This window comes from Balaenoptera ricei, chromosome 14, assembly GCF_028023285.1.
Source record: "Balaenoptera ricei isolate mBalRic1 chromosome 14, mBalRic1.hap2, whole genome shotgun sequence".
Classification (NCBI taxonomy): domain Eukaryota; kingdom Metazoa; phylum Chordata; class Mammalia; order Artiodactyla; family Balaenopteridae; genus Balaenoptera; species Balaenoptera ricei.
The window spans coordinates 67,300,479-67,315,793 of NC_082652.1; the positions used below are offsets into that span (position 1 = coordinate 67,300,479).

The 15,315-nt window shown below is 39.4% G+C and overlaps 1 protein-coding gene across 2 annotated transcripts in view; it reads left to right on the forward strand.

Moving 5' to 3' along the window:
- Positions 1–855: 855 nt before the first annotated feature.
- KATNAL2 (katanin catalytic subunit A1 like 2) overlaps positions 856–15,315 on the forward strand; it is a 97,724-nt gene continuing 83,264 nt past the window's right edge. For both annotated transcript variants that reach the window (XM_059894475.1, XM_059894476.1), the window contains exon 1: positions 856–978. In XM_059894475.1, the coding sequence (XP_059750458.1) occupies positions 928–978 (51 nt within the window). In that variant the 5' untranslated portion in view covers positions 856–927. The remainder of the gene's footprint in view (positions 979–15,315) is intronic.

A 15,315-nucleotide genomic window follows, 5' to 3' on the forward strand; every position in this document is an offset into this window, starting at 1 on the left:
GAAATGAATGGGAGGTGAGGAAGTGAAGAAGAGGATAGCCAGTCCTTCCAGAAAGCATGAAGTGAGTGCCAGAGAGGTGATTCAATTTAACAATTACAAGATGAGAACTTTTTTTTAGGTTGAGGAGACTTGAATATTTTTGTATCCTGAGGGGAGAATGGATGAAGGAAGCCAAAGATAATGAGTAGAGGATGGTTTAGAATAAGATTCATAGCAAAAGAGACTGAAGGGAAAGACATTGAAGACACAAGAGTAGTTAGTACATGAAGAAAATAAAGCGGAGGAAAAAGTAAAGTCCATGTTTGTCCACTTCTAATGAGTAGGTCTGATGTGGGGGAAATTGGAGGGGAAGGAAAAGTTTAATGCACAGTTTGCATCCAAGAAAGCCCCTGACAGCCATAGTCCACATCAGATTCTATCAGTCTAGATGGACCAAGTACAGACAATTTCAAAGTAAAGCAGGAAGGAATTTCCAAACCTTTACCTTAATCAGGAGGGGGAGGGGGGCCTAGAGAAGACCGGATGCCAAAATAGAGTCTTGGGAACAGAAGCATTGGGTCACGAAGGCCTGAACAACTGCCGAAATCAAGGACAAATACTATGGTGCATAAACTTTAGAGACAGAATTAAGGGAAACAAAACAATTGCAAATGACCCAAGACCTGCCAATCATCCCCTTTCTGTCTCTCGATTGGTCAGTGCCGTGCAAAAGCTCCGGATTGACAGACTTATTTTAACATTGATTGGCATGAGTAAAGAATCCATCTTTGCCCAGTGATTGGCTGACATGTCCAGACTCTGGCCAATCCTGAAGGGGGCGGGCTGGTTAAGCGTCAGGTTTCCCTGAGCCGCCATCGGTGGATGTACAGGTCAGCCGAGCAACTGGTTCCTTTTCTCCCTTCTCTCGGTCCCTAACACAGTGTCCTGATGGAGCTTTCTTACCAGACTCTCAAATTCACGCATCAGGCGCGGGAAGCGGTAAGGAAAGCATATACAAAAAAAGAATTGTACTACCAGGAGCTCCTCTCCCCTTGTTGCTGCGGGCCGATTCGAGTGTCTCCAGTTGCTATGGTGTCAGAGTCCGCTGCCCGAGTGGAGCAAGCGCAAAGTCTGGGGACTGGGTTTGAGGCAGGGGTGAGGGAAGGATGGGTCTGGGACGCAGGCGGGTTTGGGCTTGACAACGGGTTTGATGAGAGAGACGGCAGGGTTGGTTTGTGACTAGGAAATGAGGTGTCGAGGGGGAGGTATTATTAGGTAGGCCGAGTCTTGATGGGTGAGCGGGTTTGGGGTGTGTTCAAAATGGGATTGTTCAAAGACAGGACAACACTGACCTGGGAGTTGGAATACTGGGTTCTGGTCCTGATTCACTACTACCAAGGCTGACAGACCTTAGGAACTTAATTCCTCTCTCAGGTTCCTGTTCCCCATTTGAAAGTAGGTAATTGGATTATAATCCTTTTCACAGGAAGATCACATGAATTTTACAATACATACTGTTTCCTGTTGTCTGTATTATCCGCTGACTGGCTCAGCAATACTTTCCCCAACAAAAAACGTGAATTGAAGATGTACTATATGCCAGGCACTGGGGAAATAAAAACAATGCTTTAGTGGGAAAAATGATTTAAAAAAAATTAAATTAAAAAATACTGGTATCTAAGCTCCACCTCCAGAGATTCTGATTTACTGGTCTTGGTGTATCCTGTGCATTGATATTTTAGAAAATCTCAATAGGTGATTACAATGTGTAGCCAAGGTTATGAACCACCACTTTAGTGTCTCCCACCTTTAAAAAAAAGTAATAACACACAAAAAAGGTAACCCTTTGGCCTCACATCCCCTCTACCTAGCAACCTCTCTCCAACTTCTCCAGTTTCTCTCCAACTTCTGGAAAGGATTGGCTACACTTGCTGTTACTACTTCCTCACCTCTGTCCATTCCAACCTGAGCCTGAATTACCTGCATCAGAACATTTTGGACTGGCTTTTAATAAAGCAGATTCCTGGACCTCACTGAGAATTACTGAATCAGAAACTCTCTGGGATGGGGGTCTTGAAACTTGCATTGTAAATGCACACTCCAGGTTTGAAAACCACTATCCTAAGTGGTCTTCTACATTTTCATGACTTCCAATGCCATCTGTATGCCAACAACTCCCCCAAACTGACTCTAGACTGGACTTCTTTGCTGAGCCCCAAACCCATGTGATATCCTAGAATATGGAACACGGAGAGGACAATGAATCAATTGATTGTTTGACAAATCCAGTGGGGAATCTCAAGAATCTGCATGTTAACTTGTTCAACCCCTAACATTTAACCTTCTTCTCTAAAACCTGTTATCTTTCCCAGTCTTCCTCCCTCTGGGAATGTAAAACCACCATCCACCCAACTGCTCCAATCAGAATTCTGGGAATCATCCTTAGCTCCTTCTTCCTGCTAATTCCTCCCCCCGCCCCCCGTCCTCTACATAAGGAAGGCATCAGCAAATCTTACTGATTCTATTTCTATAATGGGTCTTTAATAATAGCCTTTATCTGGGTCCAAGCCACTATCATCTCTCACTTGAACCATTTCGATAGCCTCTTAACTATTCCCCCTGTTGGTTTTGCCTCCTTCTAGTCCATTCTTCATCTAATGATCAGAGTGATCTTAAAATTGTGTCACTCCCTGGCTGGGATCCTTTTGATGGCTTTCCATTACACTTGGGATAAAACCCCCAACCTCGACATGATCTATAGAGCCGGCAGTGATGTGGCCCAACTTCTACATCCAGCCTCTTTCTCACCACTTTCCATATTGCCTCGCACTGGTCCAGGCACATTCTCTCAGATCTGACATGTTTCTGAACTCCATATAGTTTGTACCACACAGGTTACCATTTAATTGTGATTAATTTATGTGATTACCTATTTCCTGCATGTGACATAGCCTCTCAAACAGAATTCATGTGACTTGGAAACAGAGACCCAGTCTTATTTTTTTGTTCTATTCCCTAGATGGGACTAAGAGCCATATTTAGGTATGCTCATTGATGTCTTGAACTCTTGGGGTCTGAGTGCAAGGAACTGTGTCTGTGGAGGGAATAAGGTTGAGGTGGGGGAGGTGATCAGTGAGTTGGATATAAAGAGGATTGCATGTCCACAAGGAATTTTGATCATCTATGTTGTCTACTGTATTAGGATTTCAAGAATACTTCCTGGGGCTTCCCCGGTGGCGCAGTGGTTGAGAGTCTGCCTGCTAATGCAGGGGACATGGGTTCGAGCCCTGGTCTGGGAAGATCCCACATGCCGCAGAGCGGCTGGGCCCGTGAGCCACAATTACTGAGCCTGCGCGTCTGGAGCCTGTGCTCCGCAACAAGAGAGGCCGCGATAGTGAGAGGCCCGCGCACCGCGATGAAGAGTGGCCCCCGCTTGCCACAACTAGAGAAAGCCCTCGCACAGAAACGAAGACTCAACACAGCCATAAAGAAATAAATAAATTAATTAATTAAAAAAAAAAAAGAATACTTCCTTTTTATTTGGTTAATTTTTAGTGTAGTTTCAAATTTTAAATATATATATATATATATTAAATATATATATATATATATATATATATATATATATATATTGGATTTCTGTTTTAAACAAAGTAATGCCAGCACTCAGCTTAAAAACATTTAATAGTTCTACAAAACTTAAGAAAAAAAAGTTTCCTGCTTCCCTTCACACTGCCTTCAAATATTGCTCCCCAGAAGCAACTGCTTTTGCCCTTCTTAGCAGCTTCTTCAAAATAACAAGTTAAAACTTCTGAATTCTGATTTTTCATTCTCAGATGTAAATTCTATTTACTTTGATGGAAAATGAGCATTTGGTTTTTTTTAACCTACCTCACTCCTTCCCCATCCTCTATCACTAGCCCATACTTCCGTTCCTCCATTTTCCCAAGATCATTTTATTACAATTTTTGGTTAAATACATATTCAGTACAGTTATGTATATTAATCTGACCATGAAAATGTTATTCACAGCTGATATGGTACCCTGTGGTTATATTTTATTTTTTATTTAACTTTGGGCGGGACTCAATCATAGCTTAAGTATGCCTTACGCTTTGGCTTAATTTTCTGTATATTTGATAACTACTTTCTTCCTAAATTTTCTGAAGGAATTGAAAACTCCTCTCCATATGGTGAAGCTCACCAGGAAATCTTGCAGTTTCTTTTTTTTTTCTTAGTGACATCCTTTCGGGACCTCTTGCATCTCCTGCTTCGTAGACTGGTTGCTCTCTGGGCTTGCTGTGCAGCATTCTTCCTGGGAAATCCCTTCCCCTCTTCCCTGTGTCAGAAACCCTGTTTCTTGGACCCCATGTCTTCTTCCTTCTTGTCCTATATCCCTGTTTTAGTGAAACATACTGACCAATGGCTGCCTGAGAAAAGGTACATGGGAGGCAAAGTTTTTGAAGTAAGGTACTATGTATGAAACTCTGTTCTTCTCTCACCTTGTTGATGGTTTGGCTGAGATTAATATTCTAGGCTGGAATTGATTTCATCTCATTTGAGAAGGCATTTCTCCATTATCTTGTAGCTTCCAATGTGACTGCAACAGGTCTGGTGCTATTCTTTCTCTGAAAGCTTTTAGAATCTTCTCCTTACCGTCCCTGGTTTCTGAATTTTCATGAAGATATCGCTTGTTGAGAATCCTTTTTCATTCACAGCGCTGGTATGCAGTTATGGGCCATTTAGATCAGGGAATTCATGCCCTCAGTTCTGGAAAATATTCTTGCATTATTTCTTTAGATAATTTTTTCCCTTTCTTTTTTTTCCCTCTCTTGCTCTTCCTTCCTTCCTTTCTTTTTCTTTCTTTCTCTCCCTCCCTCCTTCCTTCCTTCCTTTTGTATTTTTAATGTTTTTCTTTTCCCTGGAAGTCCTATTAATTGGATATTTGACTTCCAAATGGAACCTCTAATCATGCTGTTTTCTATTTTACATCGCTTACTTTTCTTGCTTTTCTTATCAAGAGACCTCTTCAACTTTTTATCCCATTTTGTTGAGTTTTAAATTTCTGCTATCATATTTTTATTTCCAGGTACTTTCTTATTGTCTCAATGTTCCTTTTTCATGGCATCTTGTTCTTACAAGATGCCATGGCTCCTTTTATCTCCCTGAGGTTTCCTCTCTCTCTCTCTCTCTCTCTCCCTCCCTCCCTCTTTGTCTTTTGCTCCTAGCATTATGTCTGTTTCCCCTCAGGTTTTTCTTTGCTTTTTTCCCTGGTGCTCTGTCTTTCATGTAGGAGGTTTTCCTCAGAAGTCTAGTGAACCTTGCCTGAGGTGACACACCTAAAAGCTAATTAGAATCTGTGTGTTTTAGAAGAGGCTCCTCAAATAAAGATGGGTTTCTCTGTAGGATGATCACGAAGCCAGGGGCCTTTTCACTGGGACATCCCCAAATGCCAGTCAGTGTCTGTAGGTCTTTGCTCTGGGGCCTTCAATTTCTCCAAGGAGAAGTCCTTCTCACCCTTCTACAGGGAATGAGGGCAAAACAAGCACGCTTGCCACCACTGTTGGAGTTGAACAGGGAAAGACAATTGAGTGGGGGTGGGGTGGGGGGCTTCTCCTCACTGTTCAGTGTATAAATTATACTTAATTACTCCTTTAAAAAAAATTCCTTTACCATCACTTTAATGTGATTTTGGGAGAGAGCAGAGATAAACAATCTCTAGAACAGTTTTTGTTTTACAGATATTTATTGAATGCCTACTGGGTACAAAGACTCGTACTAGTTGCTTTTGCAGGGGGTGGTTTCAGAGAGGTGAATGTAAAAAAACAAAAAGGATGAATATATGATTCATACCTAAAAGATAACTTTATTTTCTTATTGTTGGTTTCAAGTTAGGCATTTGTCATACATGTTTATATATTAAAATTTACTTTTAAATATGGTTATTTCTTTGCATATGATAGGGGTTGGTGGCTGAGCATAAGAATGGGAGTTAGATACTTTTGAATTCATACCCCGGTTTTTACTTAACACTGAGGTAAATATGCATTTATTCATCAACTCATACAATGAACACTTACTTAGTGACTACTATGTATAAAACATGGTGTTTTGAGATACCCATGATGTTTTGTGCATTGACACGGTTGATTATCCATAGGAAGTGCCTCTTCTCTTGGTCTTCATGATGCTACAGTCTCCTAGAGTTCTGTTTTCCTTCTTGGCCTCCTTAATGCGCTTATGTTTCTCTGCCCCTTACATTTTTGTTCTTTAGGATCTGAACTTGCCTTTCCTGGTCAGCCTGCTTCCCAAACTTGACAAAGTGCCCCTCCTTGATGCAATAAGTAGACATCACCATGCCACCTTTATCCCAGGAAATTATAATTGAATTTTTCTTTGTTGATTGCCTCCCCTGACCCCAGTAGACTATAAGCTCCTTGAGGGCAAGGACTCTGGCAAGTTTCTTTCCTGACTGGTAAACTGATCATGCTTCTGCAGGGCTTCTGAGTCTTTAATGTGCACACTAAACACCTGGGATGCTTTGAAAATACAGATTGTGATCCAGTAGTTCTGGATGGGGCGTGAATCATGAACTCCCTTGTGGTGCTGATGCTGTAGTGATTTGTGGGTAGCAAAATCTGTGAGTGGAGAATTTTCTCCTATTCCATTTTAAATTTAGTGTTTAATTAAAATAAGACTATATGCAATTTGTAAACCTCCGCCACTTTCTTTTTTTCAACTTGAAGGTAAGATCCTGGGGGCAAGGAAGCTCTGAGGAGCAATTGCTTCAGTGTTTTTAGTTTGACCATACAATTAAAACCAAACAAACAGTAATTGGTCTCAGTGCAGAAGAATGGTTTTTAGAAAGCCATAATTGATCCACACATTCATGTGTACACACAAAATAATCTGAAAAATAGTTACTTTTATTTATTCTCATGTGTCATTACATGTACTTTTCAAAAGTTGTGACTTTGCTTGTGTGAAATTTTTATATTAAAAATATCTGGTATAAGTGTTAGCTAATTAATAAGGTGTCAGATTCGGTTTTTAAATGAGCGTTGTTAAATGCCTTAGCTTTTATTAATTGCATGGGCCCCTAAAAAAAAAAAACTAGAGTAATTGAAAATTTAATTACATCACTGTTTTTCTTCAGAGAACTAAGGCCTATTAAGCTTTAAATGTTCAAACATTTAAGCATCTAATGAAATACCAATAGCTATAAACAATGTGCAGTTCTAAATACTAATTAAACAAACTCTACCTCACCATAAAGCTAAGCTGAATTTTAAGTAACTCACGTTTTAAGTTCTCAGCTCTGCTCTTACATAAGGAAGGTTAACCACTTCACTACCGAGCACTGCCGTAGCCTTGTGGGCATCTTTAAAAGTGCTGTGGCTGCTGTTGAACCCCATTCTTCCCGTACCTGGACCAAGAAAGGGAGGCTGATCAGACAACCTGGAACATTTTGCTAGTGTCACATTGCTACTCTTGGAGATTTGTTCTTTTTTCTATTTTTCTTTTTAACCACTAACTGAGAATATGAGAACATACAGATATGACTTTGTATATTTGATGTTTTGGGTTAAAAACATCCTTTCTTTCTTTTGTAAAAACAACGTTAATTTTATTAGGTTTTATTTTTAAGTATAAAAAGTATATATCTCTCCACCCAGGTCAATCTTGTAAACATTAAAAAAAATGATAAAGCTTTCTGCTCTCAAATGTGGTAGAGTAAATGGTACCAGACTAGCCTTCCTGCTATATGTAACTAGGAAACTGGACTAAATATATGAATAATCTGTTTTCAGACGTTGGGCAATGTGATCATGAGACAAGATCTTCTGCCTGGAAGCAGTAACTGGGCTCTAGCACACAAGGGAGTATCTAAGCAGAGCACAGCAGTTTTGCAGAGATGAGACAGGGAGTTGAGTTTGGGAAGACTTACCTGGTTAGAATTGGGAGGGAAGAGGACCAGAGAGGAGAGAGCTAGGCAAACAAATTGCTCCGTACATCTGAGTTTTTGGCTGAATACTAAGCTGTGCATACACAGAGTGGAAATGTATGAAGCTGGGGAAAAACCAATTATCAGGGAACTATAAGCTGAACAACTACTGGTGCTCACATAACATTGAGAGACATTTGAAGTCCAGCCAACCTGAGTGGAGACTTCTTGTGGAACAGCAGAGCATTTAGTAGAGATTCCAGGAAGGCAATGCATTAAGAGTAACCTAAACTAGGCTTAGAATAAAAGTGACTTTGGATAACCTCCTTCCTAACAAAGCTTGATAGAATCAGACTTACCTGCAAATAACTAAACTATCTGCCCCCTCAAAACCCTCAAAATACTTAAAAGAAGGCAATATAATCTAGGTATTCACAAGACTGGCATCCAAGGAAATAACTACTAGCGGTCATAAAAACCAGGAAAATGTGCCAAAACCAGGACAAAAATCAGTCAACAGAAGATCCAGTAATACAACAAAAGACAGAATTAGCAGACAGGGTCTTTAAAAATAGCTATTATAAATATGTTTAAACATTTAAGGAAAACATGATTATAAAAAGGAGAAAAACAGAAGATATAAGAAGAATAAAATGGAACTTACAGACTTGAAAAATATGCAGAATTGTTTCTGGGTCCTCAAGTCTGTTCCATGGGCCTTTTTGTCTATTTCCTGTGCTAATACCACACTGTCTTAATAAATATAGTTGTGTCCATTCTTGATATCCATTAGAGCAAAGACTTCTACTTGTTCTTTTTTTGTCAAATGGTCACACTATTATTTGTTCTTGTAGTTCCTTTAGGTGTAAGATTAGATTGTTTATTTGAGATTTTTCTTGTTTCTTGAGGTAGGATTGTATTGCTATAAACTTCCCTCTTAGAACTGCTTTTGCTGCATCCCATAGGTTATGGATTGTAATGTTTTTGTTGTCATTTGTCTCTAGGTATTTTTTGATTTCCTCATTGATTTTTTCAGTGATCTCTTGGTTATTTATTTACTTATTGTTTAGCCTCCATGTGTTTGTGTTTTTTACGTTTTTCCGACCACAGCGCTATGAGATTAGAAATCAATTACAAACCCTGTAATTGATTTCTAATCTCATAGCGTTGTGGTCGGAAAAGATGCTTAATATGATTTCAATTTTTTCAAATTTACTGAGGCTTGATTTGTGACCCAAGATGTGATCTATCCTGGAGAATGTCCGTATGCACTTGAGAAGAAAGTGTAATCTGCTGTTTTCAGATGGAATGTCCTATAAATATCAATTAAATCTATCTGGTCTGTTGTGTCATTTAAAGCTTGTGTTTCCTTATTAATTTTCTGTCTGGATGATCTGTCCATTGGTGTAAGTGAGGTGTTAAAGTCCCCTACTATTAATGTGTTACTGTCGATTTCCTTTTTTATAGCTGTTAGCGTTTGCCTTATGTGTTGAGGTGCTCCTATGTTGGGTGCATATATATTTATAATTGTTATATCTTCTTCTTGGATTGGTCCCTTGATCATTATGTAGTGTCCTTCCTTGTCTCTTGAAACATTCTTTATTTTAAAGTCTATTTTATCTGATATGAGTATTGATACTCCAGCTTTATTTGATTTCCATTTGCATGGAGTATCTTTTTCCATCCCCTCACTTCCAGTCTGTATGTGTCCCTAGGTCTGAAGTGGGTCTCTTGTAGACAGCATATATATGGGTCTTGTTTCTGTATCCATTCAGTGAACCTGTGTCTTTTGGTTGGAGCATTTAATCCAATCACGTTTAAGGTAATTATCAATATGTATGTTCCTATTACCATTTTCTTAATTGTTTTGGGTTTGTTTTTGTGGGTCCTTTTCTTCTTTTGTGTTTCCCACTTAGAGAAGTTCCTTTAGCATTTGTTGTAGAGCTGGTTTGGCGGTGCTGAATTCTATTAGCTTTTGCTTGTCTGTAAAGCTTTTGATTTCTCCGTCGAATCTGAATGAGATCCTTGCCAGGTAGAGTAATCTTGGTTGTAGGTTCTTCCCTTTCATCACTTTAAATATATCGTGCCACTCCCTTCTGGCTTGTAGAGTTTCTGCTGAGAAATCAGCTCTTAACCTTATGGGAGCTCCCTTGTATGTTATTTGTCACTTTTCCCTTGTTGCTTTTAATAATTTTTCTTTGTCTTTAGTTTCTGTCAATTTGATTAGTATGTGTCTTGGCGCGTTTCTCCTTGGGTTTATCCTGCCAGGGACTCTCTGTGCTTCCTGGACTTGGGTGGCTGTTTCCTTTTCCATGTTAGGGAAGTATTCACCTATAATCTCTTCAAATATTTTCTCCAGTCCTGTCTCTCTCTCTTCTCCATCTGGTACCCCTATAATGTGAATGTTGGTGCATTTAATGTTGTCCCAGAGGTCTCTTAGTCTGTCTTCTCATTTCTTTTCATTCTTTTTTCTTTATTCTGTTCCACGGCAGTGAATTCCACCATTCTGTCTTCCAGGTCACTTATCCGTTCTTCTGCCTCAGTTATTCTGCTATTGATTCCTTCTAGTGTATTTTTCATTTAGTTATTGTATTGTTCATCTCTGTTTGTTTGTTCTTTAATTCTTCTAGCTGTTTGTTCTTTAATTCTTCTAGGTCTTTGTTAAACATTGCTTGCATCTTCTCAGTCTTTGCCTCCATTCTTTTTCCGAGGTCCTGGATCATCTTCACTATCATTATTCAGAATTCTTTTTCTGGAAGGTTGCCTATCTCTACTTCACTTAGTTGTTTTTCTGGGGTTGTATCGTGTTCCTTCATCTGGTACACAGTCCTCTGCCTTTTCATTTTGTCTGTCTTTCTGTGAATGTGGTTTTTGTTCCACAGGCTGCAGGACTGTAGTTCTTCTTGCTTCTGCTGTCTGCCCTCTGGTGGATGAGGCTATCTAAGAGGCTTGTGCAAGCTTCCTGGTGGGAGGGACTGGTGGTGGGTAGAGCTGGGTGTTGCTCTGGTGGGCAGAGCTCATTAAAACTTTAATCTGCTTGTCTGCTGGTGGGTGGGGCTGAGTTCCCTCGCTGTTGGTTGTTTGGGCTGAAGCAACCCAGCACTGGAGCCTAGAGGCTCTTTGGTGGGGCTAATGGTGGACTCCGGGAGGCCTCACTCCGGGAGGGCTCACGCCAAGGAGTCCTTCCCAGAACTTCTGCTGCCAGTGTCCTTGTCCCCACGGTGAGCCACAACCACCCCCCGTCTCTGCAGGAGACCCTTCAACACTAGCAGGTAGGTCTGGTTCAGTCTCCTGTGGGGTCACTGCTCCTTCCCCCTGGGTCCTGATGCACACACTACTTTGTGTGTGCCCTCCAAGATTGGAGTCTCTGTTACCCCTAGTCCTGTCAAAGTCCTGCAATCAAATCCCGCTAGCCTTCAAAGACTGATTCTCTGGGAATTCCTCCTTCCGTTGCCAGACCCACAGGTTGGGAAGCCTGACGTGGTGCTCAGAACCATCACTCCAGTGGGTGGACTTCTGTGGTATAATTGTTCTCCAGTTTGTGAGTCACCCACCCAGCAGTTATGGGATTTGATCTTATTGTGATTGCACCCCTCCTACCATCTCATTGCGGCTTCTCCTTTGTCTTTGGGTGTGGGGTGTCTTTCTTGGTGAGTTCCAGTGTCTTCCTATCGATGATTGTTCAGCAGCTAGTTGTGATTCTGGTGCTTTCGCAAGAGGGACAGAGTGCACGTCCTTCTACTCTGCCATCTTGAACCAATCCTTGGTCACACTATTATTGACAACATGTATTTACATATTTTAGAATCAACTTGTGAAATTCCACAAAGGTTGCCGGATTTTGATTGAGATGGCATTGAATCTGAAGATAAATTTGAGAAGAATTGACAATTTAATTTTAATTTATTATTTTTTTAAATTATTTTTTTGGCTGTGTCAGGTCTTAGTTGTGGCACGCGGACTCTTCGTTGTGGCGTGTGGGCTCCAGAGTGCGTGGGCTCTGTAGCTGCAGCGCACAGGCTTCTCTAGTTGTGGCGCACAGGCTTAGTAGTTGTGGTGTGTGGGCTTAGTTGCCCTGCAGCATGTGGGATCTTAGTTCCCCAACCAGGGATCAAACCCACGTCCCCTGCATTGGAAGATGGATTCTTAACCACTGGACCACTAGGGAAGTCCCAAGAATTGACAATTTAAAAATAATGAGAATTATAAAGAATTCTACAATCGAAGAGTGTAGTATCTCTTTTTATTCTGGGTTTCTTAATTTTTTTTCAGTAGCAATTTAGAGTTTTCTTCATAGAGGTTTTGCTTGTTTTTGTTAGAAATAATTTTAGTTTCTTGATACTATTCTAAATGGTTTTTATGTCATTGTAAATGGTTTCTTGGTTTTTTAAATTTATTTTATATGTATGACTGATATGTAGAAATGCAATTGATTTTGTATATTGATTATTTTAGTGACATTGTTAAATTCATTTATTAATTCTAATAACTATCTGTGAATTATTTTGATTTCTTTACATACACAGTCAAATTATCCATGAATAAAAGACAGAGCTAAATCTTTTTTTAAAATTCTTATGCCATTTATTTATTTTTCTTGCCTAATCTTACTGATTAGGACCTCCAATATAATATAATGTTGAACAGAAGTGGAGTTAAGAGGCATTATTGTCTTTTCCCCAAGCTCAAAGGGAAAGCTTTTAACATTTCACCCTTTAGTATGATGTATACTATAGGTTTTATTGGTAGATATCTTTTTGTCAAGATAATGCAGCTTTCTTCTATTCCTAGTTTACCCACAGTTGTTTGGGTTTTTTTTAATCAAGGAAAGTGGGTTGATTTTTATCAAACACTTTTCTACATTTGTTGAAGTGATCATATGATTTCTCTTTATTTTGTAATGTGGTGCATTAACTATACTGCTTGATTCTCTAATATTAAAACAACCTTACGTCATTCCTGGGATACACTGAAGTTTTATATTATATAATGCTGATTCAATTTGCTAATATTTTGCTTAGGATTTTTGCATCTATTTTTTTTTAAACATCTTTATTGGAATATAATTGCATTACAATGGTGTGTTAGTTTCCGCTTTATAACAAACTGAATCAGTTACACATATACATATGTCCCCATATCTATCTCTTCCTTCTTGCATCTCCCTCCCTCCCACCCTCCCTATCCCACCCCTCTAGGTGGTCACAAAGCACAGAGCTGACCTCCCTGTGCTATGTGGCTGCTTCCGACTAGCTATCTATTTTCCGTTTGGTAGTGTATATATGTCCATGCCACTCTCTCACTTTGTCCCAGCTTACCCTTCCCGCTCCCTGTATCCTCAAGTCCACTCTCTAGTAGGTCTGTGTCTTTATTCCCATCTTGCCCCTAGGTTCTTCATGACCATTTCTTTTTTTTTTTTAGATTCCATATATATGTGTTAGCATACTGTATTTGTTTTTCTCTTTCTGACTTACTTCACTCTGTATGACAGACTCTAGGTCCATCCACCTCACTACAAATAACTCAATTTTGTTTCTTTTTATGGCTGAGTAATATTCCATTGTATATATGTGCCACATCTTCTTTATCCATTCATCCGATGATGGACATTTAGGTTGCTTCCATGTCCTGGCTATTGTAGATAGAGCTGCAATGAACATTTTGATACATGACTCTTTTTGAATTATGGGTTTCTCAGGGTATATGCCCAGCAGTGGGATTGCTGGGTCGTATGGTAGTTCTATTTTTAGTTTTTTAAGGAACCTCCATACTGTTTTCCATAGTGGCTGTATCAATTTACATTCCCACCAACAATGCAAGAGGGTTCCCTTTTCTCCACAGCCTCTCCAGCATTTATTGTTTGTAGATTTTTTGATGATGGCCATTCTGACCGGTGTGAGATGATATCTCATTGTAGTTTTGATTTGCATTTCTCTAATGATTAATGATGTTGAGCATTCTTTCATGTGTTTGTTGGCAATCTGTATATCTTCTTTGGAGAAATGTCTATTTAGCTCTTCTGCCCATTTTTGGATTGGGTTGTTTGTTTTTTTGTTATTGAGCTGCATGAGCTGCTTGTAAATCTTGGAGATTAATCCTTTGTCAGTTGCTTCATTTGCAAATATTTTCTCCCATTCTGAGGGTTGTCTTTTCATCTTGTTTATGGTTTCCTTTGCTGTGCAAAAGCTTTTAAGTTTCATTAGGTCCCATTTGTTTATTTTTGTTTTTATTTCCATTTCTCTAGGAGCTGGGTCAAAAAGGATCTTGCTGTGATTTATGTCATACAGTGTTCTGCCTATGTTTTCCTCTAAGAGGTTGATAGTGTCTGGCCTTACATTTAGGTCTTTAATCCATTTTGAGTTCATTTTTGTATATGGTGTTAGGGAGTGTTCTAATTTCATTCTTTTACATGTACCTGTCCAGTTTTCCCAGCACCACTTATTGAAGAGGCTGTCCTTTCTCCATGTATATGCTTGCCTCCTTTATCAAAGATAAGGTGACCATATGTGCGTGGGTTTATCTCTGGGCTTTCTATCCTGTTCCATTGATCTATATTTCTGTTTTTGTGCCAGTACCATACTGTCTCGATTACTGTAGCTTTGTAGTATAGTCTGAAGTCAGGGAGCCTGATTCCTCCAGCTCCGTTTTTCTTTCTCAAGATTACTTTGGCTATTCGGGGTCTTTTGTGTTTCCATACCAATTGTGAAATTTTTTGTTCTAGTTCTGTGAAAAATGCTAGTGGTAGTTTGATAGGGATTGCATTGAATCTGTAGATTGCTTTGGGTAGTAGAGTCATTTTCACCATGCTGATTCTTCCAATCCGAGAACATGGTATATCTCTCCATCTAGTTGTATCATCTTTAATTTCTTTCATCAGTGTCTTATAATTTTCTTCATACAGGTCTTTTGTATCCTTAGGTAGGTTTATGCCTAGGTATTTTACTCTTTTTGTTGCGGTGGTAAATGGGAGTGGTTTCTTAATTTCACTTTCAGATTTTTCATCATTAGTGTATAGGAATGCAGGAGATTTCTGTGCATTAATTTTGTATACTGCTACTTTACCAAATTCGTTGATTAGTTCTAGTAGTTTTCTGGTAGCATCTTTCGGATTCTTTATCTATAGTATTATGTCACCTGCAAACAGTGACAACTTTAATCCTTCTTTTCCGATTTGGATTCGTTTTATTTCTTTTTCTTCTGTGATTGCTGTGGCTAAAAGTTCCAAAACTATGTTGAATAGTAGTGGTGAGAGTGGGCAACCTTGCTTTGTTCCTGATCTTAGTGGAAATGGTTTCAGTTTTTCACCATTGAGGACTATGTTGGCTGTGGGTTTGTCATATATGGCCTTTATTATGTTGAGGAAAGTTCCCTCTATGCCTACTTTCTGGAGG